The sequence below is a fragment of the Pan paniscus genome, chromosome 21 (assembly GCF_029289425.2).
Source record: "Pan paniscus chromosome 21, NHGRI_mPanPan1-v2.0_pri, whole genome shotgun sequence".
Classification (NCBI taxonomy): Eukaryota; Metazoa; Chordata; class Mammalia; order Primates; family Hominidae; genus Pan; species Pan paniscus.
The window spans coordinates 37397076-37419376 of NC_073270.2; the positions used below are offsets into that span (position 1 = coordinate 37397076).

At 48.7% G+C, this 22301-nt stretch overlaps 1 protein-coding gene across 14 annotated transcripts in view; it reads right to left on the reverse strand.

Annotated features, from left to right (window-relative positions):
* BCL2L1 (BCL2 like 1) overlaps positions 1–21988 on the reverse strand; it is a 60280-nt gene extending 38292 nt beyond the window's left edge. Inside the window, exons 1-2 of one of the 14 annotated variants that reach the window (XM_008967524.3) lie at positions 21721–21988; positions 19641–20316 (exon numbers count right to left, since the gene is read on the reverse strand). In XM_008967524.3, coding sequence (XP_008965772.1) covers positions 19641–20204 — 564 coding nt within the window. In that variant the 5' untranslated portion in view covers positions 20205–20316; positions 21721–21988. Of the gene's footprint in view, positions 1–19640; positions 20335–20402; positions 20548–20603 lie in introns of those variants that run through there. The other 13 variants (XM_055105037.1, XM_008967527.5, XM_008967525.5 and 10 more) reach the window with 13 other exon arrangements.
* Between the last annotated feature and the right edge of the window lie 313 nt (positions 21989–22301).

Here is a 22301-nt window from a genome sequence, read left to right on the forward strand (position 1 = left end):
ACTACAAGAAGACTGGAGAGGGATTTAGAAATAGCATGGCTACTTTAAACTGAAGGTCAAGGAAAGTCTCTCAGAGGAGGTGACCAGCAAGCTGAACCAAATGTAGGCCTCAGAAAGGAAATACTAGGGGCAGAACATTTCAGGCAGAGAAAAGAGCAACTACAAAGGCCCTTGGGCAGGAAGAAGTTATGCCAGGATCCAGGAGCAGCAAGGAACCCATGCGGCTTGAGTGGAGTAAGGGAGAGACAGAATGATGGAGGGGCAGCCAGGACCAGATCACACAGGCCTCAGAAGTTGGTAAGAAGTCTGGGTTTTGCTGGGTGCAGTGGATCACACCTGTAATCCCAGCACTTTGGGAGGCTGAGGTGGGCAGATCACGAGGTCAGGAGTTTGAGACCAGCCTGGACATCATGGTGAAACCCCATCTCTACTAAAAATACAAAAATTAGCTGGGCGTGATGGCAGGTGCCTTTATTTTTTTATTTTTATTTTTTGAGATGGAGTTTTGCTCTTGTTGCCCAGGGTGGAGTGCAATGGTGCGATCTTGGCTCAACACAACCTCCGCCTCCCAGGTTCAAGTGATTCTCCTGCCTCAGCCTCCTGAGTAGCTGAGATTACAGGCATGTGCCACCAAGCCTGGCTAATTTTGTATTTTTAGTAGAGATGGGTTTCTCCATGTTGGTCAGGCTGGTCTCGAACCCCCAACCTCAGGTGATCCACCCGCCTCAGCCTCCCAAAGTGCTGGGATTACAGGGGTGAGCCATCGTGCCCGGCCAGTGGGCACCTTTAATCCCAGCTACTCAGGAGGTTGAGGCAGGAGAACCGCTTGAACCCGGGAGGCGGAGGTTGCAGTGAGCCGAAATGACACTGCACTCCAGCCTGGGCGACAGGGCAAGACTCCATCTCAAAAAAAAAAAAAAAAGTCTGGGTTTTATTCTAACTACAGTGGAAGACCACTTGGAGGGTTGTAAACAAAAATGCAATAAGATCTGAACTTGGTTTTTATTTTATTAAATTTTTTGAGACAGAGTTTCGCTCTTGTTGCCCAGGCTGGAGTGCAATGGTGCAATCTTGGCTCACTGCAACCTCCACCTCCTGGGTTCAAGTGATTCTCCTGCCTCAGCCTCCCAGGTAGCTGGCATCACAGGCATGAGCCACCATGCCCGGCTAATTTTGTATTTTTAGTAGAGATGGGGTTTTACCACGTTGGTCAGGCTGGTCTCGAACTCATTACCTCAGGTGATCACCCACCTTGGCGTCCCAATGTGCTGGGATTACAGATGTGAGCCACTGCTCCTGGCTAATTTTTTGTATTTTTAGTAGAGACGGGGTTGCATCATGTTGGCCAGGCTGGTCTCGAACTCCTGACCTCAGGTGATCCACCTGCCTTGGCCTCCCAAAATGCTGGATTACAGGTGTGAGCCACCATGCCTGGCCTGAACTTGGTGGTTGTTTTTTTTTTTTTTTTTTGAGACAAGAGTCTCACTCTGTTGCCCAGGCTGGCGTGCAGTGGTGCAATCTCGGTTCACTGCAACCTCCGCCTCCTGGGTTCAAGTGATTCTCCTGCCTCAGCCTCCCGAGTAGCTGAGAATACAGTCATGCACCACCACACCCAGCTAATTTTTAAATTTTCAGTAGAGATGGGGTTTCACCGTGTTGGCCAGGCTGGTCTGGAACTCCTGATCTCAGGTGATTTGCCTGTCTTGGCCTCCCAAAGTGCTGGGATTATAGGCATGAGCCACTGAGCCCAGCCCTGAACTTGTTTTTTTTTTTTTTTTTTTGAGACGAGTATTGCTCTGTCACCCAGGCTGGAGTGCAGTGGTGCGATCTTGGCTCATTGCAACCTCTGCCTCCCAGGTTCAAGCGATTCTCCTGCCTCAGCCTCCCAAGTAGCCGGGACTATAGGCCCATGCCACCACACCTGGCTAATTTTTGTAATTTTAGTAGAGACGGGGTTTCGCCATATTGGTCAGGCTGGTATCAAACTCCTGACCTCAGTTGATCCACTCGGCTTGGCCTCCCAAAGTGCTGGGATTACAGGCATGAGCCACTGCACCCGGCCCTAAACCTTTTTTTTTTTTTTTGAGACGGAGTCTCGCTCTGTCACCTAGGCTGGAGTGCAGTGGCGCGATCTCAGCTCACTGCAACCTATGCCTCCCAGGTTCAAGCGATTCTTCTGCCTCAGCCTCCTGAGTAGCTGGGATTACAGGCGTGCACCACACCCGGCTAATTTTTGTATTTTTAGCAGAGACGGGGTTTCCACCACCTTGGCCAGGCTGGTCTTGAACTCCCAACCTGATGATCCACCCACCTCGGCCTCCCAAAGTGCTGAGATTACAGGCATGAGCCACCGCGCCCGGCCTGAACTTGGTTGTTAAAAGACCACTTTGGCTGGAGTATTGGGCAAGAGTGATTTTCTAAGGTCCCTTCCCAGCTTTTTCCCTGTCATTCTAGGCTGCCATGAACTGGTTGCCTGAGCCATAAAGACACAGTTTCTGGATTAGAGTGACTGAAGAGCTTAGAGTGGTTCCTTGCCCTTGGCCGGAGTAGGGAATCTGTGTCACCTTGTTCTGCAGGAGATGGAGGAAGTGACTCCCTCAGGGAGGGGTGGGAATCCCATTTTGGAAAACATCCTCAAACCACCTGTATTGTTTCTGCCTCCTGTGTGGAAGTTTCTGCCAATGACACAGTGCTCTCTGGAATGCACCCCCCCAACGCACACACCCAATCTTCCGTTTACACAGGCATAGCTGTACTTTGCATTCCTCCTAGGATTTAGTTCAAAGCTAGCCTACAGGAAATGGTCGATAAAGAGTTACTGATTGATTACTAAAGAAAGAGCATATTCTCAGCCATTAAGCAAATATTAATGAGTTCTATGAGTATTATGTTGGTCTCTGGGGGTGCAAGGTGATTAAATGGGTTTCTAGTCTTCACTGAGCTCAGAATTCAGTGGATAGACCAAAAACTACAGACAACTACAATGCTGGATACAATAGTTATAACAGCAACATTTACTAGGGCCTTCCTTATCCAGGTAGGACAAGTTGGCTTTGGAGCCAGACTACCTGGGTTCAAATCATGGTTTTACCACTTACTCGCTGTGCATCTTTGAACAACTTTCTTAACTTCTCTATAGGAATAATAAGAGAACCTACCTGAGTGGTACTATTTTGAGAATTCAATGAACTATCTCATATAAAACACTTAAGTGCAAGTGCTCATTGTTAAATATTACTAAAATTACCTTAATACCTGCACCATATGATCTTACATACATTCTTACAAAAGGCTCTTAAATCCTTACAAAAACCCTATGAAGTATTATTATTATCCCCATTTTTCAGATAGGGGGACTGAGGCTCAGAAATGGAAAGGAATGCACCAAAAATCTAACAGCTGATATGTAATAGAGACCAGATTCAAACTCAACTCTGTCTGATTCCAGAGCCCATACTTCCAATTAACAAAATGATCTCCTTTTCATAAAGAGCCCCAGCACAGTGCCTAACACACAGCAGAGACTTTATAAAGGGAGCTATGGTTATTATGTCATTGTCCCTGGAGTTTCCAGCTGTAGATGCTGTAGAACCCAGAGGAGGGGGCCTCTCTTTCACCCTAAAGGGATCTGGGAAGGGTTTAAAGGTGCTGGGTGCCAACTACGGGCTTTGCTTGGGAGTCCCAAAGGTTTCCTCACTGGGGCTTGGGATACTAATATGGAACCTACACTAGCACCACTAAATCAGACCCAGAAAGTTCCCCCAGGTGTCCAAACACCTGCATGAACAAGCAGGCAGTTTCCTCTAGGTTGACTTCTTGTCTGGCCCTACACATCTCTCAGTTTCATCACTCAGCCACCAGCCCTGGGTCTCATGTATGCACCTGCTGCTTGACCCAGTCCCAGGAGACACTGAGCCTTAGAATTGGGCTCCTTCTCTGGACCTTGCCCCAAAGGCTATTTCTGAGTGACTCCCTGGGACTTCCCTGACATGGTAACCCCTAGGGCTCCAACTGAACGTGGGTGCTGTGAGCAAGGGGAAATTCTTCTGAGTAGCAGATGGAGAGTGGGTAGAACAAGAGGCAGTTGTTCTGGATCAGAGATAAGCATGGGGTGAGAACCATAGTACACTGGATTTTATGTTTAAGCAGCACTGATTCTCGATAGTTCAGAACTCCCGCACTGAAGTCCAGCCTAGGCAGGTAAGGACAACCTGGATCCAGGCATTAATACTCACTTCTACTTCCCATCTGAGTCATATTCAGAGTCTGGCCTTGCCTGTTACTTTGACTGCAGAAGGCAACCCATGGCTAAATCAAGGCACCTCAAGCCTCATAGAGAAAAGGGAAAGACTCAGCATTTGCTGAGCTTTTACTCTGCACTAGGCAATGTGTAAGTGCACTTTACATGTACCATTAATTATTAGGAATGTTTGTTAATCCAGTCACTAAACACTCAGCCACCAAGTACTAGGCCCAGCAGTAGCTGTTAAGAGTGAATAAGACATAGTTTTTATCCTCAGTAAGCTCAGAGCACCTCGTTTAGTCTTTCTCCCAACAACCCTCTGAAATGAGTATTACTTCCACTTTACAGATCTTCAGGTTTACAGAGGGAAGTAACTTGTCCAAATTCATGAAGCCAGTTAAGTGATAAGATATTGCTTCTACTCAAAAAATGCTTGTTGACTGACTCAATGAATGAATGAATGACACAGCTATGGCTGTGACTTTAGTCAAGGAGTAGCAACAAGACCAAATATTTATAGTTCTCAAAGTGCTTTTTCATCTATCATCTCTTTGGGCCTCCCTGCTAGCCCATGAGGGAGGCAAGGCGGGTGTTATCTTTCTTCAACATATGAGGCAACAGGCAGAGCTTGGGCAAGAGGCTTGAGGCCATAGAGCAAACAAGGAGTGAGTGGAGCCATCCTGGAAAAACTCCAGAGTTCCCACAATGCCATGTTTAATCATTCAAACCCGTGTCAAGCACCTACTGTGTGCCAGGCATGCTCCTACCCACTTTAAATACTTAACTCATTATGTCTTCCACTCAGTCAACAAACAAGGAGGACCCTGGGAAGATAAAACAAAATATGCCCCATTGCCAAACGTCTAGTCAACAACACTGGCCAAACCTCTACTGTGTACAAGGTATGACTTGGGCCTTGTAGAGGAGGTAGGGGACAAGGTTGTGAGCCAAGGCCCCAAGCTTCAGGTACCTTAAAATCTCTAAACTCTTGGTCCAAAGATATCCACATATTCTGTCAGCCTGAAAGTTCACTCCTGGAGAGTAGATCCAATAGCAATGACAACAATTTGTTTACCAGTGATTGCAATGTGACAATAACAGTAATAATAGTAGCTTGTTATACTAAGTAATTACTATATGTTGGGCTCCTTGGTAAGTGCTCCATGTATCTTTTCAACTATTTTCATGCTCTCAAGAGTGTTTCAAGAAAAGCGCTGTAGGCCGGGCATGGTGGTTCACACCTGTAATCCTAGCAGTTTGGGAGGCTGAGGCGGACAGATCACCTGAGGTCAGGAGTTCGAGACCAGCCTGATCAACATGGAGAAACCCCGTCTCTACTAAAAAAACAAAATTAGCTGGGCGTGGTGGCGCATGCCTGTAATCCCAGCTACTCGGGAGGCTGAGGCAGAAGAATCACTTGAACCTGGGAGGCAAAGGTTGTGGTGAGCCGAGGTGGCACCATTGCACTCCAGCCTGGGCAACAAGAGCGAAACTCTGTCTCAAAAAAAAAAAAAAGGAAAAAAGAAAAGCACTGTATATTGTTACCTCTTTTCCATACATGAGGAAACTAAGGCTGGGAAAGATTAAGTATTTGCCAAGGATAACTATTAAGCAAGTGAGACTCACCAATTCAACAACGGTTTGTCAAATTTCGTACCTGACTCTTAACAACGATGGAATTTCTCCCAAGGAGGCAAGGCAGACACCAGGAATACCAGGAGCAGCTGCTGCCTGAGAGAGTGGGGGGCCTCCAGAGCCCCCAGAAGAGTCTTCCTAACCTCTTTCCATCAGGTTTTAACATCACACTGAGATAGGGAGGTAAGGAAAGAATGGTTAGGTGTGCTCAATCTATCCTTAGGGCAACAAGGGTCTGGCCCTCTTTGTTGACCCTCAAGGGAAGAAGTTTGTGACTTCCCATTTGTCACTCACCAACTCTCTAGAGAGAAACAGAAGGGGGCAAGGGCATGGGAGTATTTTCTCCCTGGGGTTGGGGGGCACACACAAGGGAAGAAGCAGCAGCCTTACTGGCTCTTTCCTCCCCTGGGCAAGAAGCCTGTACATGTGATACAGTGTATGTCATTCACATGGAACCCCCTTGGGGAAATGCCAAGGTACCTTTTGGACCCAAGAAGCCTCAGAGAGGAGAGACTGGCAAAGCCCTGAACTGCAAGCTAAGCTGACAATTTCTAAGCATTGTAACTAGGTCATCAGGTTCCTGGAGAAGCCAGCTGTGGCTGGGGGATGGGGAGGAAAATTTTGCAGCCTACCAAGATCCCTACTTCCCTTTAGGCCCCACCCTCCCTGAAATCTGCACCTGCTCCCAAACTGACCCCTCCCCCCAGCTGAGCCCAGCTGTCAACGGCTCCCAATGCCCTGCCCTGCCTTCCTTAGGCCAGAACCATGGGGGCCTCTTGGGCAGGAGGTACCTGATTGCCACCTGAGCTTTGCAGAGAAGGAGCTGTGGGGCAGGGAAGGATTGGCCTCTCCTAGAAGATATTTCTTGCTCCACCAGGGCAGCAAGAAAGTTAGGCCCCTTTGGGCCTTCCTAGGGTACCCTTCCTGGCATTGTCACTGCAGGTGGCAGGAGACAGGTGATGTTTACCCTGCTGAGGCCAGAGTTGCCAAAAGGCTTCAATCAATCCTTTGAATCTGCACCTGGCCCTGAGTCCCAAAATAACAACCAGGGCAGCTTACCTGATCTGCAGGTTGCAGGTGCCTCTGGCTTTTCTCTCCCTGCAGCTCTGCCTGCTGAGCCCTGGCTGGCAAGAGATTCTTTTTCTTAGGGGTTACTGAGACCTAACTGCATCCCACAGGTGCTCTGGGCCTCTCCCCATTAGGCCCACCTCTACCATCAACCATCCCTCTGTCCAGAGGCCTCTGTCATCAGCCACCTGGTTTCTTCCCTGACCAACTTTATTGCTGACACAGACCATCTTCGGCTCTAGCCACTCTGCCTCCTCATCATCTCTCAAATGCTTCATACATACTCCACCCTCCAGTTCTGTCTGGGTGGTTCTTACCCGTCTGGCCTGCTCGTGTGTGTGTGTGCGTGCGTGCACGCGTGTGTAACTAGCCTGATCTTTTTGGTGTGTGTGTGTGTGTGTGGCAGAGTCTCCCTCTGTCGCCCAAGCTGGAGTGCAATGGCATGATTTCAGCTCACTGCAACCTCCATTTCCCGGCCTCAAGTGATTCTCCTGACTCAGCCTCCCAAGTAGCTGGGATTACAGGTGCCTGCCACCACGCCCTGCTAATTTTTGTATTTTTAGAAGAGACGAGCCGGGTGCGGTGGCTCATGCCTGTAATCCCAGCGCTTTGGGAGGCTGAGGCGGGTGGATCACGAGGTCAGGAGATCGAGACCATCCTGCCTAACACGGTGAAACCACGTCTCTACTAAAAATACAAAAAAAATTAGCTGGGCGTGGTGGCGGGCACCTGTAGTCCCAGCTACCCGGGAGGCTGAGGCAGGAGAATGGCGTGAACCTGGGAGGCGGAGCTTGCAGTGAGCCGAGATCGTGCCACTGCACTCCAGCCTGGGCAACTGAGCAAGAGCAAGACTCCATCTCAAAAAAAAAAAAAAAAAAAAAAAAAGAAGAGACAAGGTTTTGTCATATTGGCCAGGCCAGCCTCGAACTCCTGATCTCAAGTGATCCACCTGCCTCAGTCTCCCAAAGTGCTGAGGTTACAGGTGCGAGCCACCACGCCCAGCCACAGCCTGCTCTTGTTACATTCTTTTCACCTATTTAAACCCATCATGGTCCACATCTTCCTAAGACATAACAATGCCTAACATTGACTGAGTATATCAGACACTGTGTGAGGTGGTCTACACAGTCACTTATTCAACAAATATTTGCTAAGTGCCTCCTATGTACCAAGCACTCTGCTAGATGCTGGGGATGAAAGACAGGATAAAGCCCGTGTACCCTGAGAGTTTATGTTTTACTACAGGAGACAGATGGTAAACATGTAAACATGGTGACCTCTAGGGAGGTGATATCTGAGTTGATACCTGAATGATAAGAAGAGAGAGAGCCCTGATCAGATCCATAGGATGAGTGATACAGGCAGAGGAAAAACAGCAAGCCTATAAGGAAGAGATTACTATCATCTTCATTAAGAGATTAGTATTATCTCCATTTACAGACCGGGAAACTGAGGCCTCAGTGGAAATTGTACAAAGCTACGGTGCTGAGAAAGCTATGATTATTTAAGCTGTCAGTGACCTCTCTCCTTCCTAACCCTTTCCACTGTTGATGCAGAAGACAGTCTGGATTGGCAATGCAGTTGGCTAGGGAAAGGGTGCAGGTTGATGATACAGGCTGAGGGTGGAGGCCTCTGGGCCCAGTAATCAACTGGGTAGCTGATGGTGGAAGCTGGCCCATTTGGCAGAGGCCCAGGGCCCAGCAATGCAGTCAGGTGGGCTCAACTTCTTCCACTTTTGGTGTTTACAGGTTTGGCACAGTTTGCCTCAAGCCATTCACCAAGTGTTTGGGGTCTATTCCTACTGCTTCAAATGAGTTTGCTTCCTTAGGGGCAGAAACTTTTTTTGTAGCCTAACCTGTATCTAATAATAACAACCCTTCACGTTCATTGAGCAGGCCCTGGCTGAGTCCTCACCCAACCGCGGGCCCTGAGCCAGGTAGTCAGGGTAAAATAAGCCAGTCTGGGCTTGTAAGAAGCAATGATGCTTATAGTCTTTTGCATCAGACACATCTGAGTATAAGACCCAGCTCTGCCTCTTAGAAGATCTGTTACTGTGGACACATTAGGGAGCCTCTCTGAACCCTAGATTCTCCATCTTCACAGGAGAGCATTTGTGAGAACCAAGTAAGATGATTATATTGAGGGGATAAACACAGCACCTGGCACAGAGCAAGTAACTACTCAACCCATAGTATCTGTTATTATTGCCAAAAAACACACTTACATTTCACTTTCTCATTCATGCCTCACTTACTCTGGTGGCTTGGCATTATTCTCTCAGGCTTATGGATGAGAATTTGAAGCTGATTTGCTTTGTGTTATGCCACCAGCAAGGAGTCAAGCTGTCTCAAATGTGAGGCCAGAGTTTTGTCTGTGTATGTGTTGAAGGTGATTAATACATATCAACTATAATGAATCTTGCCTGGTGTGCCTGGCAGCTGAGGAGAAGGATGGATGGCACATGTAGACTGATTCAGATGGCAGAGGGACACCAGCAAGACCCAAGGTGTGGAGTATGGAAACAGACCATTGAGGGATGGGACTCAGTCTCAGTTACCACAATATCCACAGTATCACTAGCATTTAGCACATTACAAAGCATTTGTCAATATTTGCTGATTTAACAAAAGAAATGAAACTCCAAGGACAGCTCCAAGCCACACATCCAGCTTTAGGAGAGGCAGACAGTATTGATAATACTGTGTTAAAAGCCAGAACATGAATTCTAAGTCTGATGCTGCCATTTACTGTGGGACAAGACCCCTTATCTTAGTTTCCCCTCTGGAAACAGGGCTGAACATACCCACCTCTCCTACTTCACTGGGAAATAACTTATAAAAGGAGCTTGGTAAATTGAAAGTATTATCATGCACATAAAAAGAATAATCATGACAATACAGCCTACTAAGACAGTAGAGTGTGAATCCCAGCTCTTCTTGGTACTAGCCTGTGAAGCTCTGGGTGTATCACTTTTCTCTGAGCCTCAATTTTCTCAACCATAAAATGAAGGTAACAACACCTACTTTGCAAGATTTTTAAGGACTGGAGATAAAAAGGACAGGCTTCAGAGTAAGAGAGACCTGGTTTCAAATGCTGACTCTGCCTCTGGCTAACTATAAGCCCTCCCAAATCTCAGTGCCTATAATGATAAGGTTGTTGGGATAGTAACAGAGACAGTGTCACTAAAGGCTGTCACATAGTGAGCACTGGATTAATGCCAGCAGTCACCTAGACAATAGCGCACTGGACGAGGGAACACAGTGGAGTGTTTAAAAGGGGGAGGTTGGAAGCTACCCTCCCAGGCTTTGCCTCTTACTAACTGTGCTACTTTGCATAAATTGCTTAACCTCTCTGTACCTCAGTTTCCTCATGTGTGAAACAGGGATAAAAGAACCTACTTCAGAGTGCTGCTGTGAGAATGAAATCTATTAATACATGTAAAGCACTTTGAACAATGGCTGGCATAGAGTAAGCACTCAATAAGTGTTAGATACTATTAATAATAATGTTAACAATAATATTAATCACCAACTGGAGTAAGAGGGAGGGACTGTTTATCCTGGGACATGGGTGTCCCATGAAATAATTACAGAGAAGTCTCAGCAGCTGTTTGTAGGCAAGTTTTTAGCCTCGAAGACTCTATGGAAAGGACACGAGGCTGGGGGCTCCTGAGCAAATATCCCAGTCCCACTGACCAGGAGGCCAGCCTCTAGGGAAGCGAGTCAGGCTCCTTGGAAGGGACACTATGTTCCTATCCCTGCCTGACTCGGGGGAACAAAGGCACGTGTGTATGTGTGTGGGGCCAGGGAGGAGGGAGGGGAATGTTTCCCTTTCAAGAGAGGAACAAAGGATCTGAGGCATAGTTGAGTGCGTTCCAATCCCCTCCCAGGCCAGCTCCCATTCCTCAGATGATTGTCCAACAAGGTTTTCAACCTTCTAGCTTCCTCCTCAAAGGTGACTGGGGGAGGGGAAGGCAGGCTCTGTTTCACTCCACCCTTTATCATCAATTTCCAAGAGGCAGGATTTATATGTGCCAAACCTCAAGTTATCTCTTAAGAATCCCATCCTATGCAGGGGTGGGGTGGAAACTCCTAGGGGAACTCAGGGTTAATGGATGACACAGGGCACCGCAAGCAACAGGTTTAATGCATCTCCAGGGGAAGTCCAGGACTGAAACTGCTAATGCGTGATGGAGCCAAGGAGAGAACCTAGGAATTCTAACTGACCTCCCTCACAGCCTAGCCTAGGGTAGGGGGTAATGGCCTGGCAGAACCAAGTAGAAAGGCATTTTCTAAATCTTGAAGGGATGATCACAGCTGGAGGGAGAAGCCAGGTGAAGGAGGAAAGGGTAGGGAGCAAAGAAAGTAATGGACAAGAGGAAAGGCAGGGACACGTCCAAAAAAAGTAGTTTTTGAGGGGCGGGCCTCTAGGGACATTGCTTTCCAGTTTCCACACTCTTGCCGGCAGGGCTGGGACAGGAAGCAGTCCATGGAAGTCATCGCAATGGCATTTCCTGAAGAGCTGGAGAAAAACCTCCAGTTCCGAGGGGAGCACCGAAGGCTGCCCAAAAAGCTGTGTGGCTCAGAGTTCGCTGTAAGGCTCAAGCTTGGCCCGAGAGTCTCATCAGGGATGAAACCAAATAGCAGACGGTCCCAAAGGCAGTTTCTTTATACAAAACCACAATTTCAAAAATCAATATGTAAAAAAAGAGAAGCCAGATGATGTGAGTGAAGAGCCCTAGGATGATATGAAAGCCTTAAAAGAATGAATTAATTCACCCAATCTTCAGAAAAAGGTGGCATTATTATAGCCATTTACAAGTTAAAAGACTTGCCCAAGGTCACACAGCAAGCTAGTAGTCAAGTTCCAATTTGAAAGTCCAAAAACTGCCACTTCCTCCTGATGTAACCTTGGGCAAGTCAATTCATCTTTCTCACCTGATTTCTCTCCTTTGAAACGGAGATGTCATCCTTCCTGCTCACCTCTCTGGGTGGTTATAAGGATCAAAAAGGCAAGGTGGATCTGAAAGTGCTTTGGAAGCTGTAAGGTGTTACATAAATATAGGGTACCACTATTGTGGGCTCAGTGATAAACTAGCCTGCCTTGACACTGGGTTTAGTTAAGGTGCTGACATATCTGTCAACAGGAGAGAGCCATTTTAAAATATAACTAATGTGAAATATGCCGTAATGGTGGAATCCGCCACAAGGCCTAAGGATAGAGAGAACCAGCATTCCTTTATTGCCTACTTCAAACCCTCCATCTTGCATAAAGGGAAACTGGGGACTGGGGGTGAAGTGACTTGGCCAAGGTAAGACTGAGAGTAGAACTGGGATTCCAACTCCAAGACCAGTGCTTACACCACCATTGCACACAAACACTGTGGAACTCCTACTACAACAGAAATGCTGCAAGGGCCTGCTCTGAGATGTGCTGATGGGTCACTATGGTATTTAGAAAAAGGAGAGTGGATGCTCAAGATTCCATGAATGGGTCTCTGACATGCGTTCTGTGGAAAGATAATAAGAATAATGATACCAACATGGCTCCAGGCTTTATGCATCTCAGGTATACCTCACTGTGTCTTTACCATCGCCCCCTGTGAGGCAGGTATTATTATTTGTCCCAAGATTCAGAGAGGTAAAAGGAGCTTGCATAGGTAGACACGGATGAGTTGGGAACTGAACTCAGACAAATTTCATTTACTCAGACAGAAATACTGTTGGAGTGGAAGAGGACCATTCATCAGGATATCACATTTGGAGAGAACTATTCCCAAAGAACATCTATCTTACTTAACTTTGATTCTAGGACCTCCAAATAGTTGAAAAATATGGTTTCCAGGATGGCTGGACCCATCAATATACCATGTGCAAGCCTGGTCTTATTCTCCAGTCCCCCTCTCACTACACCTCCACCTCTAGGTCCAAGCCACTATTCTTTTTCACCTGGCAATTGCACCAGCCTCTTCACTGGGCTCCCTGTTGCCACCCTTAAGAATACAGACCAGGCCTGGCACGGTGGCTCACGCCTGTAATTCCAGCACTTTAGGAGGCTGAGGCGGGCGGATCACGAGGTCAGGAGATCGAGACCATCCTGACTAACATGGTGAAACCCCGTCTACTAAAAATACCAAAAATTAGCCGGGTGTGGTGGCGGGCGCCTGCAGTCCCAGCTACTTGGGAGGCTGAGGCAGGAGAATGGCGTGAACCCAGGAGGCGCAGCTTGCAGTGAGCAGAGATCGTGCCACTGCACTCCAGTCTGGGAGACAGAGAAAGACTCTGTCTCAAAAAAAAAAAAAAAAAAAAGGAATACAGACCATTCCACCAAAGCCAAATCCTCATCATGGTCTGTAATGCTGTATGCGATCTGGCCCCCACCTACTTCTCCATCCTCCTCCTCAACCATTCCCTCCCCACCTTCTACCCTTTTCCCCTTTGCTGTTTCTTCTCCAGCCACATTGACCTTCGTGCTCATCCTTGAAAATGTCAAGCATGCTCCCTCCTGAGTCCATTCCCTCTGCTTTAAACACCCTTTGCTGTAGGGTACCTACATCATCCACCGCCTTACCTCATTTAGCGCTTGGCTCAAATAAATTTAGGTAATACTTTTGTTGGGACTCAGGACATGCCATCCCAAAATATGACTGTAGGAAAACAGAATATGCCACCCCAAAAATATACTTCTTTGGCATATTTTGAACTGGTTATTCTGAGAAACTGCAGACATAAGAGTAGCTCTGAAAAGCTGTCCTTTTGTAAAAGAAATTCACGTCTAAAAAGGAAATCTACACTAGTAAAGGTATCTGTATTAGGAAGAGGGCTGCTCCAGACAAATTTTATTACCAGAGAGACTTTTTATTTTTATTTTTTGAGACAGGGTCTTGCTCTGTCACCCAGGTTGGAGTGCAGTGGCGTGATCTCGGCTCACTGCAACCTCCACCTCCCAGGCTCAAGTGATCCTCCCACCTCAGTACACCCCCTCAACAGTAGCTGGGACCACAGACACACGCCACCACCAATTCTTTCCCTCACTCTGCCATAACTTGGGTTGCTGCCACTCAAGCCCCTAACAGAAGTCCCAAGTCCCATATTCTTTTCTGTAGCTCAGGATGCTATATAAGCTTCAATTATCTGACCCTTCTTTGAGCCTCATATTTTGTAGGATTCCTGTGTACAACTATGTAATTAATTATTTTTCCTCCAGTTAATCTGTCTATGTCAATTTAATTCTCAGCCCAGCCAAAGGACCTAGAAGGGTAGAGGAAAGCCATTTTTTTCTCTCTTACACCTTCTTTGATCACTCTTTTAAAACTGCAGCCCCACCCTCCCTTGCTAGACATGCCCTATGCCCCAACCTGCTTTATTTTCTTCATAGCATGTACAATCATCTGATATAAACATGTAATTATATATTTATTGCCTGTCACTCCTCATTGGAATGTGAGCTCCATGAGGACAGAAACTTAGTTTTGCTTACTTTTGTTTACTGCCATACTCCCAGTATCTAAGACTGCCTGGTACACAGTAGGAGCTCAATAAACATTGTTTGACTCAATGAATGAATTATTAGGTAAATAGCCACTCCCATTATTGTTATTCTGGCTTGACAAGGGTCTGTTTCTTCAGAAATTTAGTGGGTTTCTCTTTCATTAGGTATCTGCTATGCCCAAGGCCTCTGCTCAGTGCTGAGGAAACAAGCATGGACAAGATGTGGCCTCCACCCTGAGGAGCTCCTAAATCTAGGACAGAGTAAATCTGTTAGAAATGTCTTCTCTGCACATAATTTAAGCTCTACCAACTGTTAACTTCTTTTCATTTATCCAAGTTTTGCCAGGTACTATACCAATAAAAAAAGACTCAGTCCCTCTTCCTTCAGATATCTGAAGCTGGTGATATTCTCCTGGGTCTTCTCTTCCCCAGGCTAAACAAAAAGACCCAGTGGGATTGCCTGACTCAGGTCTGCCAACTGGGAACAAGGAAGACAGACTGTCGGATAGAGGGGCAGAAGAGAAGAGGATCCAGGAGTAGAGTGACTCCTTCAAAGAAAAAAGAGGGAGTCCTTAGGGAGGACTCTGTGGAATTAGGTTGGAGGTTGGGTGGGGACAGGGCCTCTGCTTAATTAAGGCAGTAGGAGATTATACTTCCATAGAAAAGCAGTACACTGGGAATTACCCCTATGTCTATCCACATTAAACTCAGGCAAAACCACAGTTGCTTAAAGAAAGCCCCATGATGGAAGGCTGAGGGCACTGGCAAAACCAGGGAGACTGGACACAGAGGAGGACGCTCAAGCCCACTGGCCTCAGGACAGATATCTGCTGGGGGAAGGGACAGAGATAACAACTGCTGCTTCATGCAGCCCAAACAAATCTGGGGACACCCATACAAAAGTCAAGAAAACCCTCCAGGTTCCATTGGAGCCCCCTGAAAAAATACCCGGGTAATTTTCGACAGAAGCTAAAGGGCTCCGTGGGGCTACTGGGGAAATTATTCCTAGGAAGTCTGGAAAACCCTGTGATGGTAACAGAATTTGAAGAGCAACCTCAAATGTACACTCAGAAGAAGTAGGTGTTTCAAGGGGGAGCCCCTGAGACACTTCTACTTAATTTTGGGACCCAAATGAGATTACTAAAAATTTCCACATTTGGGGTTTCTAATGGGGTTTCCCCAAGAAAACCACAGAACTGCCACTATCTGCAAAGAGAGCTCAGGTGCTTCAACTAAGCATACATCCATCTGAAGAAGCCAGATTAGGCAATAAGAGATCTACAGAAACTCAGACCACTGAGCCATACAGCTTAAGAAACGTCAAGTTATGTTTTCTCCCCCAACACAGTTCATTGCTCCCAACAATTATGTTTCTATCAGGCTAAAGGATTTCTTCAGGGACAGCAATCCCAAAGTGGCAAGGCCCACCTGGGTCCCTTCCCACATTCCCATTGGAAAGCACCAGAAACACTTGTGTCCCTTCGGGGAAGGTCATGTATACAACATTCCAGGTAAGTATCACGGGGACTTTGTTTCTTAAGGAGAAACTCTAGGGGGAAGAGTCAGTTCTCTGAGGGAAGCTGCCCATTCATTAAAGGGTTTCCACCCTACAATTATGGCAGGAGAAGGGCTTTTGTGCTAGATCCTTTACTCGAGTCAAGCTATGGCAGCTGGCTATCATTATTCCATTTTACAGGCGGGAGAGACAGATGGACAAGACAGCCGAACAGGTTCAGCATTTCATCAGGTGACTCCAGGCAGGCAGTAATCTGGCTAAGGGTCTACACTTTCAGTCCTTGAAGCATCACTCCACCACTAAGTAGAGATACCTGGGGCAGGCCACCTTCTCCCCACACGCACACCGCTGTCATCTATTGGCAGGGCCTGAGAGGGTTTTAACAATGAAAAAATTGGCCGGGGCCAGGCACGGTGGTTCATGCCTGTAATCCCAACATTTTGGGAGGCTGAGGCAGGCGGATCACCTGAGGTTGGGAGTTTGAAACCAGCTTGACCAACATGGAGAAACCCCGTCTCTACTAAAAATACAAAATTAGCCAGGTGTGGTGGCGCATGCCTGTAATCCCAGCTACTCGGGAGGCTGAGGCAGGAGAATCACTTGAACCCAGGAGGCAGAGGCTGCAGTGAGCTGAGATCGCGCCACTGCACTCCAGCCTAGGCAACAAGAGCGAGACTCCGTCTCAAAAAAAAAAAAAAAAAAAAAAGAATAAATTAATAAGCAGCTCACTCTGGGCAAAACCCTGATGCCCACTTGAAACCTGCCATGTCTGAGTTTTACCAGTGCCAGAATCTGAGGCTACCAACACGCCTCTGGGAACCTGCTACTGCCAACTATCCTTCCCATAGCTACCTGAACAAAGCCAGTTATCAGTCCAGAGTGAGCACCTTCACAGGCATGGTTTGCTTGGCCCAACAGCATCTCTGGCTTTCTGGGCCAGCATGTCTAGGTCACTTTATTACTCCCTGGACAACCTGATAGGATGAAAAGTGTTGGCTTTAGAATTATGCCAACCTTGGTGTAAATTCTCATTCAGACACTTAACTGGCTGAGGGATACCTGGGGTCAGTCACTTAGGCACAAAGACCTTCATGTGTAAACTGGGAATAAACTCACCTTCCTTGGAAGGTTACTGTAGAATATATGAAACAGTATGCCGTTTCCATGAAGGAAGGTACCATGTGTGGCTTATGGCCAGCACCTAGTACACTGCTAGCTTCACAGTAGATGCTCAAGAAACATTGGTTGCATAAGTAGAGGACCTAACACAGTGCCTAGTACTTAACAGGTACTCAATAAAGACTAATTTCCTTCCCCTTTCCTGTAGGGATGCTAAATTTAGAACATAGCCCTGAGTAGAATAGCCCATAAGTCCTACCCTTAAGGATCTCCCAGCCGCAGTCTCCAGGATAATTACCCGATGCCACCACAGTAGCCAGTCGGTGCAGCTTGGAACAGGATAATACCTGAGAGGAAGGGGGCGGGTACCTTCTACCCAGGCTCAAAGGATCCTGAGTCAAATGTTCTTTACTCCCTGGCCTTAGGGAGAGAATGTGTGCTCAGAAATGGTTCTGATATAACTGGCTCTTCCACACACATCCCCTCTGTTCACCAAGAGGAAGTGACATGTGGTATGTTGTCCAACGGGCTCTGATGATTCTTAAGCAAAGAGATGGAAGATGGAATTTCAACCCCATGGAGATCTAATAAACTTACCCAGAGTTGCTGTGTCTAAGACCTCTTTCATATGCACCACTGGGCAGCTGGCAATTCTCTGGTAGGGGTAGCCTTCTGCAGAGGCTGGCTAGCAGACCAGGCACCTCTCCCAGACTGCCTTTTGTTTATAGCTGGCAACAACCCACCTGGTATTAGGACCACTGGCCAAAGACAATAGTCAGGCAAAGTGGGCAAGCAGCCTCAATCCCTACTTGGAGATGCCTCAGAGGGTGTGTCTGCAGTACTGGAATCCTGTCCCTCCTGTAATCAGCTGAACAAATATTTGCCCCAAAAGAGAATCAAAGCAGGAGGGAACAGGAGAGGTCACTGCACAAACCAACAGGAACTATTTAATCATTTATCCCCCTAGAGAGTTCATTTACAGAATGGCTTTCAAGTCTAGTCAGCTAGCTCAAGAGAACCCACCACCTTTACCTCCCCTGACCCCACCCCAGTTATCTGACCTCTATTGACTTGACCCCCTTGCCTTTTACAAGAGCTGGCACAGACGAGTTGAAATTGCAAAGAAATGCAAAATGAGAGAGGGGGTGGGGTTCCAGGGCAAACTCAGGAGGTCTCTTGCTCAGTGGTAAAGTGAAGTGCCTGCCACACCCTAGGCCCAGCCTATAGACAGTTGCATTCTTGACATTCCTGAGTCCATGGTGCATGTCCCCTTCCACCTCAGCTCCTTCAATGGATGACTTATTTTCCACAGCTTGTTGCTTTTCTGCATACTCTGAGGGGATAGAACATCTCTCATAAACCCTGCACCTCCGCTAGGTAGGGAGATAAGCAAGAAAACAGGACTGAATTCACTGAAGAGCAAAACTTGCCTACAGTGACCACTGGTAAAGAAGCTTTCACCACCATCTCATCCTGGCTCAGTGATGGGCAGGAGAACTCTCCCTCCCTGGAAAGGGAATTTGCTGGTGTCAGTCACTGTGCTCACATTATCGCCAAGATTTACAATACTCTGTAAGGCAAGGAGAGCTTGCCACATTTTTTAGTGAAAGAAACTAAGCCTCAAGAAAGTAACCCAGCCTGTCCAAGGTCACACAGCTAGTTACATGACAGAACTGGAACTTATACCTGCATGCGAAGTCTGTTACTAAATCTCAATGTCCCACAGAGCCCCAAAGACTAGGTTCTTGCTTTGCCAGCAAACAGTGCTTGAAGAGGCCCCTGGGCTCTGGCCGGAAAGTAACAGGCAGAGCAGCTGGAGCTCCCCAACCGACCCCAGGCAATGAGGTGCAAAGTCCCCTGGCTTAATGTGTGACACAGCAAGTGCTCCACAAACAAGGCAACCATGCAGAAAGTCGCACACTTTGGGGGAAATGAACTTAGGGGGCGCAGTGCAAACACAATCTGCACAGCCTACACTGCCCCAAAATCTGACAATTCTCAGCCATTCAACCCAGTGGGAACTCCTGCCTATGGCCATGCCCTAGTCTGAGAGGAGAGTGCCATACACGCAAACTTTGAAATAAAGGGAACTTGATTTGGGGGAGAGAAGCCCAGGATAGGACTGAGACCCCTTGCGGGGAACAGATGGAGAGGTCTGTGGGTCATTGATGCTCATCATCTTCTCCAGGCATTATACTCATCATCCCTTTGTGTGTGAACCATTGTATAAGGTAAGGGAAACACCGAACTAACTTCCTACCCTCACAGGTTTGGGACTTAATGAACACATAGGCTACAGTTTTCTTTGCTGAGAAACTGGAACACAAGTATGGAATAGTGGAGTCATGGGGGTGACCAGGGTGAAAGATGCCTGATCTCTGAAGCACAGGGTCATTTGTATTTCCAAGGAGTTAACCTCTTGTGGTGAAATGAGGCCAGTCAGGTTTCCTCAACTATCAACGTCTCCAACAATCACCCAACACAACAGAAAGAGATACAGAAGAAGGGCTGTTGGGGATCTCTGACCAGAGGCCAAAGAAAAGGGACACACAAGGGGCTTGGTTCTTACCCAGCCGCCGTTCTCCTGGATCCAAGGCTCTAGGTGGTCATTCAGGTAAGTGGCCATCCAAGCTGCGATCCGACTCACCAATACCTGCATCTCCTTGTCTACGCTTTCCACGCACAGTGCCCCGCCGAAGGAGAAAAAGGCCACAATGCGACCCCAGTTTACCCCATCCCGGAAGAGTTCATTCACTACCTGTTCAAAGCTCTGATATGCTGTCCCTGGGGTGATGTGGAGCTGGGATGTCAGGTCACTGAATGCCCGCCGGTACCGCAGTTCAAACTCGTCGCCTGCCTCCCTCAGCGCTTGCTTTACTGCTGCCATGGGGATCACCTCCCGGGCATCCAAACTGCTGCTGTGGCCAGTGGCTCCATTCACCGCGGGGCTGTCCGCCAGGTGCCAGGATGGGTTGCCATTGATGGCACTGGGGGTCTCCATCTCCGATTCAGTCCCTTCTGGGGCCTCAGTCCTGTTCTCTTCCACATCACTAAACTGACTCCAGCTGTATCCTTTCTGGGAAAGCTTGTAGGAGAGAAAGTCAACCACCAGCTCCCGGTTGCTCTGAGACATTTTTATAATAGGGATGGGCTCAACCAGTCCATTGTCCAAAACACCTGCTCACTCACTGAGTCTCGTCTCTGGTTAGTGATTCTCTTCTAAGATCCAAAGCCAAGATAAGATTCTGAGGGGAGAGAAAGAGCTTCAGGAAAAAAAAATAATTAATATGCATGCCATTTACCCTAAAAATTCCATTCCCCCTCCAGGTACCAGAACTGGTTTCTTTGTGGGTCTTACGAAGGTCTGGGTCTAGGTTCCAAGATACTTCAATTAAGTCAAATCGAAAGCACCAGTGGACTCTGAATCTCCCACCAGCCTTTTCTACCCCCGTCTTCTCCGAAATGCCTTCCTCGGAAAGTCACTCCCTGGGCAGTCCCCCCCGCCCCACTCCCGCTCCCCCGCACCACCTACATTCAAATCCGCCTTAGGCAAAGGCAGGCAGGTGCAGCCCCCGGAAGATCTTTTGTATCACAGGTCGAGAGAGGAGGTGGCTGCGGGGATGCCGGTAACTCAGCCGGCCTCGCGGCGGCTGGCAAAAAAACCAGCTCCGGCCGGAGGGATCATGCGACCCGGCAGGCTGGGAGCCCAGAAGGCGACACAGGAATTGCGAAGCTCAGGAACCAGCCCCCTCGCTTGCTTCCTCCTCCATCGCCCGGATCGAGGGCGGCCGCTCCGCAGCCGCGGCCTCCTGCCACCCGGGAGCCCAGCCCCCTCTCTCTTGCACGCCCCTTGGCTCTCCGCCTCCTACTGGGAGCCAGGAGTACTCTCCCGGAGGTGGCTGGTATGGATTTAGTTGGTTTTTGTTTTTCTTTTTTCTATTTAAGCACCAGCCCAGGGTGAGGTGGAGGCGTCCGAAACTCTAAAGGGACTTCTCAATGGGGTTCAAGGTTTCAGTGAGGGACGCAGGGAGGGGGAAACTGCCTCAGATCTGCAATCTGACTTTGGGAAGGCCACCCCCAGGCCTGTCTGGGAGGTTGAAGGCCGGAGACCCCCAACAAATGCCGCTGGTTTGCTCTGAATTCCCCAAAGGCCCAGAACGTGGCAGTTGGGGATTGCCGGGTCCTCCATTCCCCGCCCGGACACAATGGCCGCCGGCGCCCTGCACAAAGACTGGGTGAGGGTGAGGCGCTGGGCCTCTCCTCAGGTCAGGAAGAGGGGTCGAGGCCTGCTCGACGGCCCCACAGCTGAGACCACGTTTTCCTGGGGACAGGCCCAAAGTGGCTTTCTGGCGCCCCCGGGAGGGCTCCGGGGCCGGGGGCTGCACCTCTCCGGAGCCCAGGGTGGGCCGGCTGCGGCCTAGCGGCTTCTCGCGCTCACTAGGCCGGGTACCCGCCGAGCCACCGCCCCGTTGCTAGGCAACCGCCCTCCCCCGGGGGCGCCCCCTAGACCTTTCTGAGAGGAGGGGCCTCGCCCCCGGCGGTCCGCCCCAGCGCAGCCAATCAGCGAGCCCAGCCGGCACGGAAGCGGGACGGCGAAGGCTCCTATTGGGCGCAACGGCTGTCACGCACAGGGGAGGCGGCGCTCTCACCTGCGAGCCCCGCGAGCCGTGGGGGGCCACATCCCCCTTCATCGGCCCGGTAGCTTCCAGACGCAAGAGCTCTTCGCGGCCGAGTTCCGCGCCGCGGACCCGGGCCGGCCTACCTGGCTGCCGGCCTACCTGGCTGACTGCTCGCGCCGTCTCTCCCGAACAAGCCGGCCTCAGTTTCCCCTGAAGAGACAGGGGAACTTGCAAGCTCAGTCACTTCCGGTGCCGCGGCAACGCGCGCGAGCCCGAGACGCAAAGGGAGTGCGCGCCTTGAGTGACTGGCATCAGGACCGGGGAGAGATCGCCCCCTCGCGGTAGATCTGGGGAATCGGGAGGCGCAAAAAATCAACATTTATAATCACATTTCCATTTATTCATTCATTCAGTCAGTCAGTCAGTCACTCATCAGTCAATCAGCCTATTTCATCCGTCCGTCAGTTTATATATAGAAGAAGCATCGCCTTGTGGTTAAGCACTTTGTCTGGATTCTAACTCTGCTAGTTAGGCACGTTTCTCAACTGCTTTGTGCTTCAATGTCCTCAATTGTAAAATGGGTAATAGTACCAACCTCTCTCGTTGAGCTA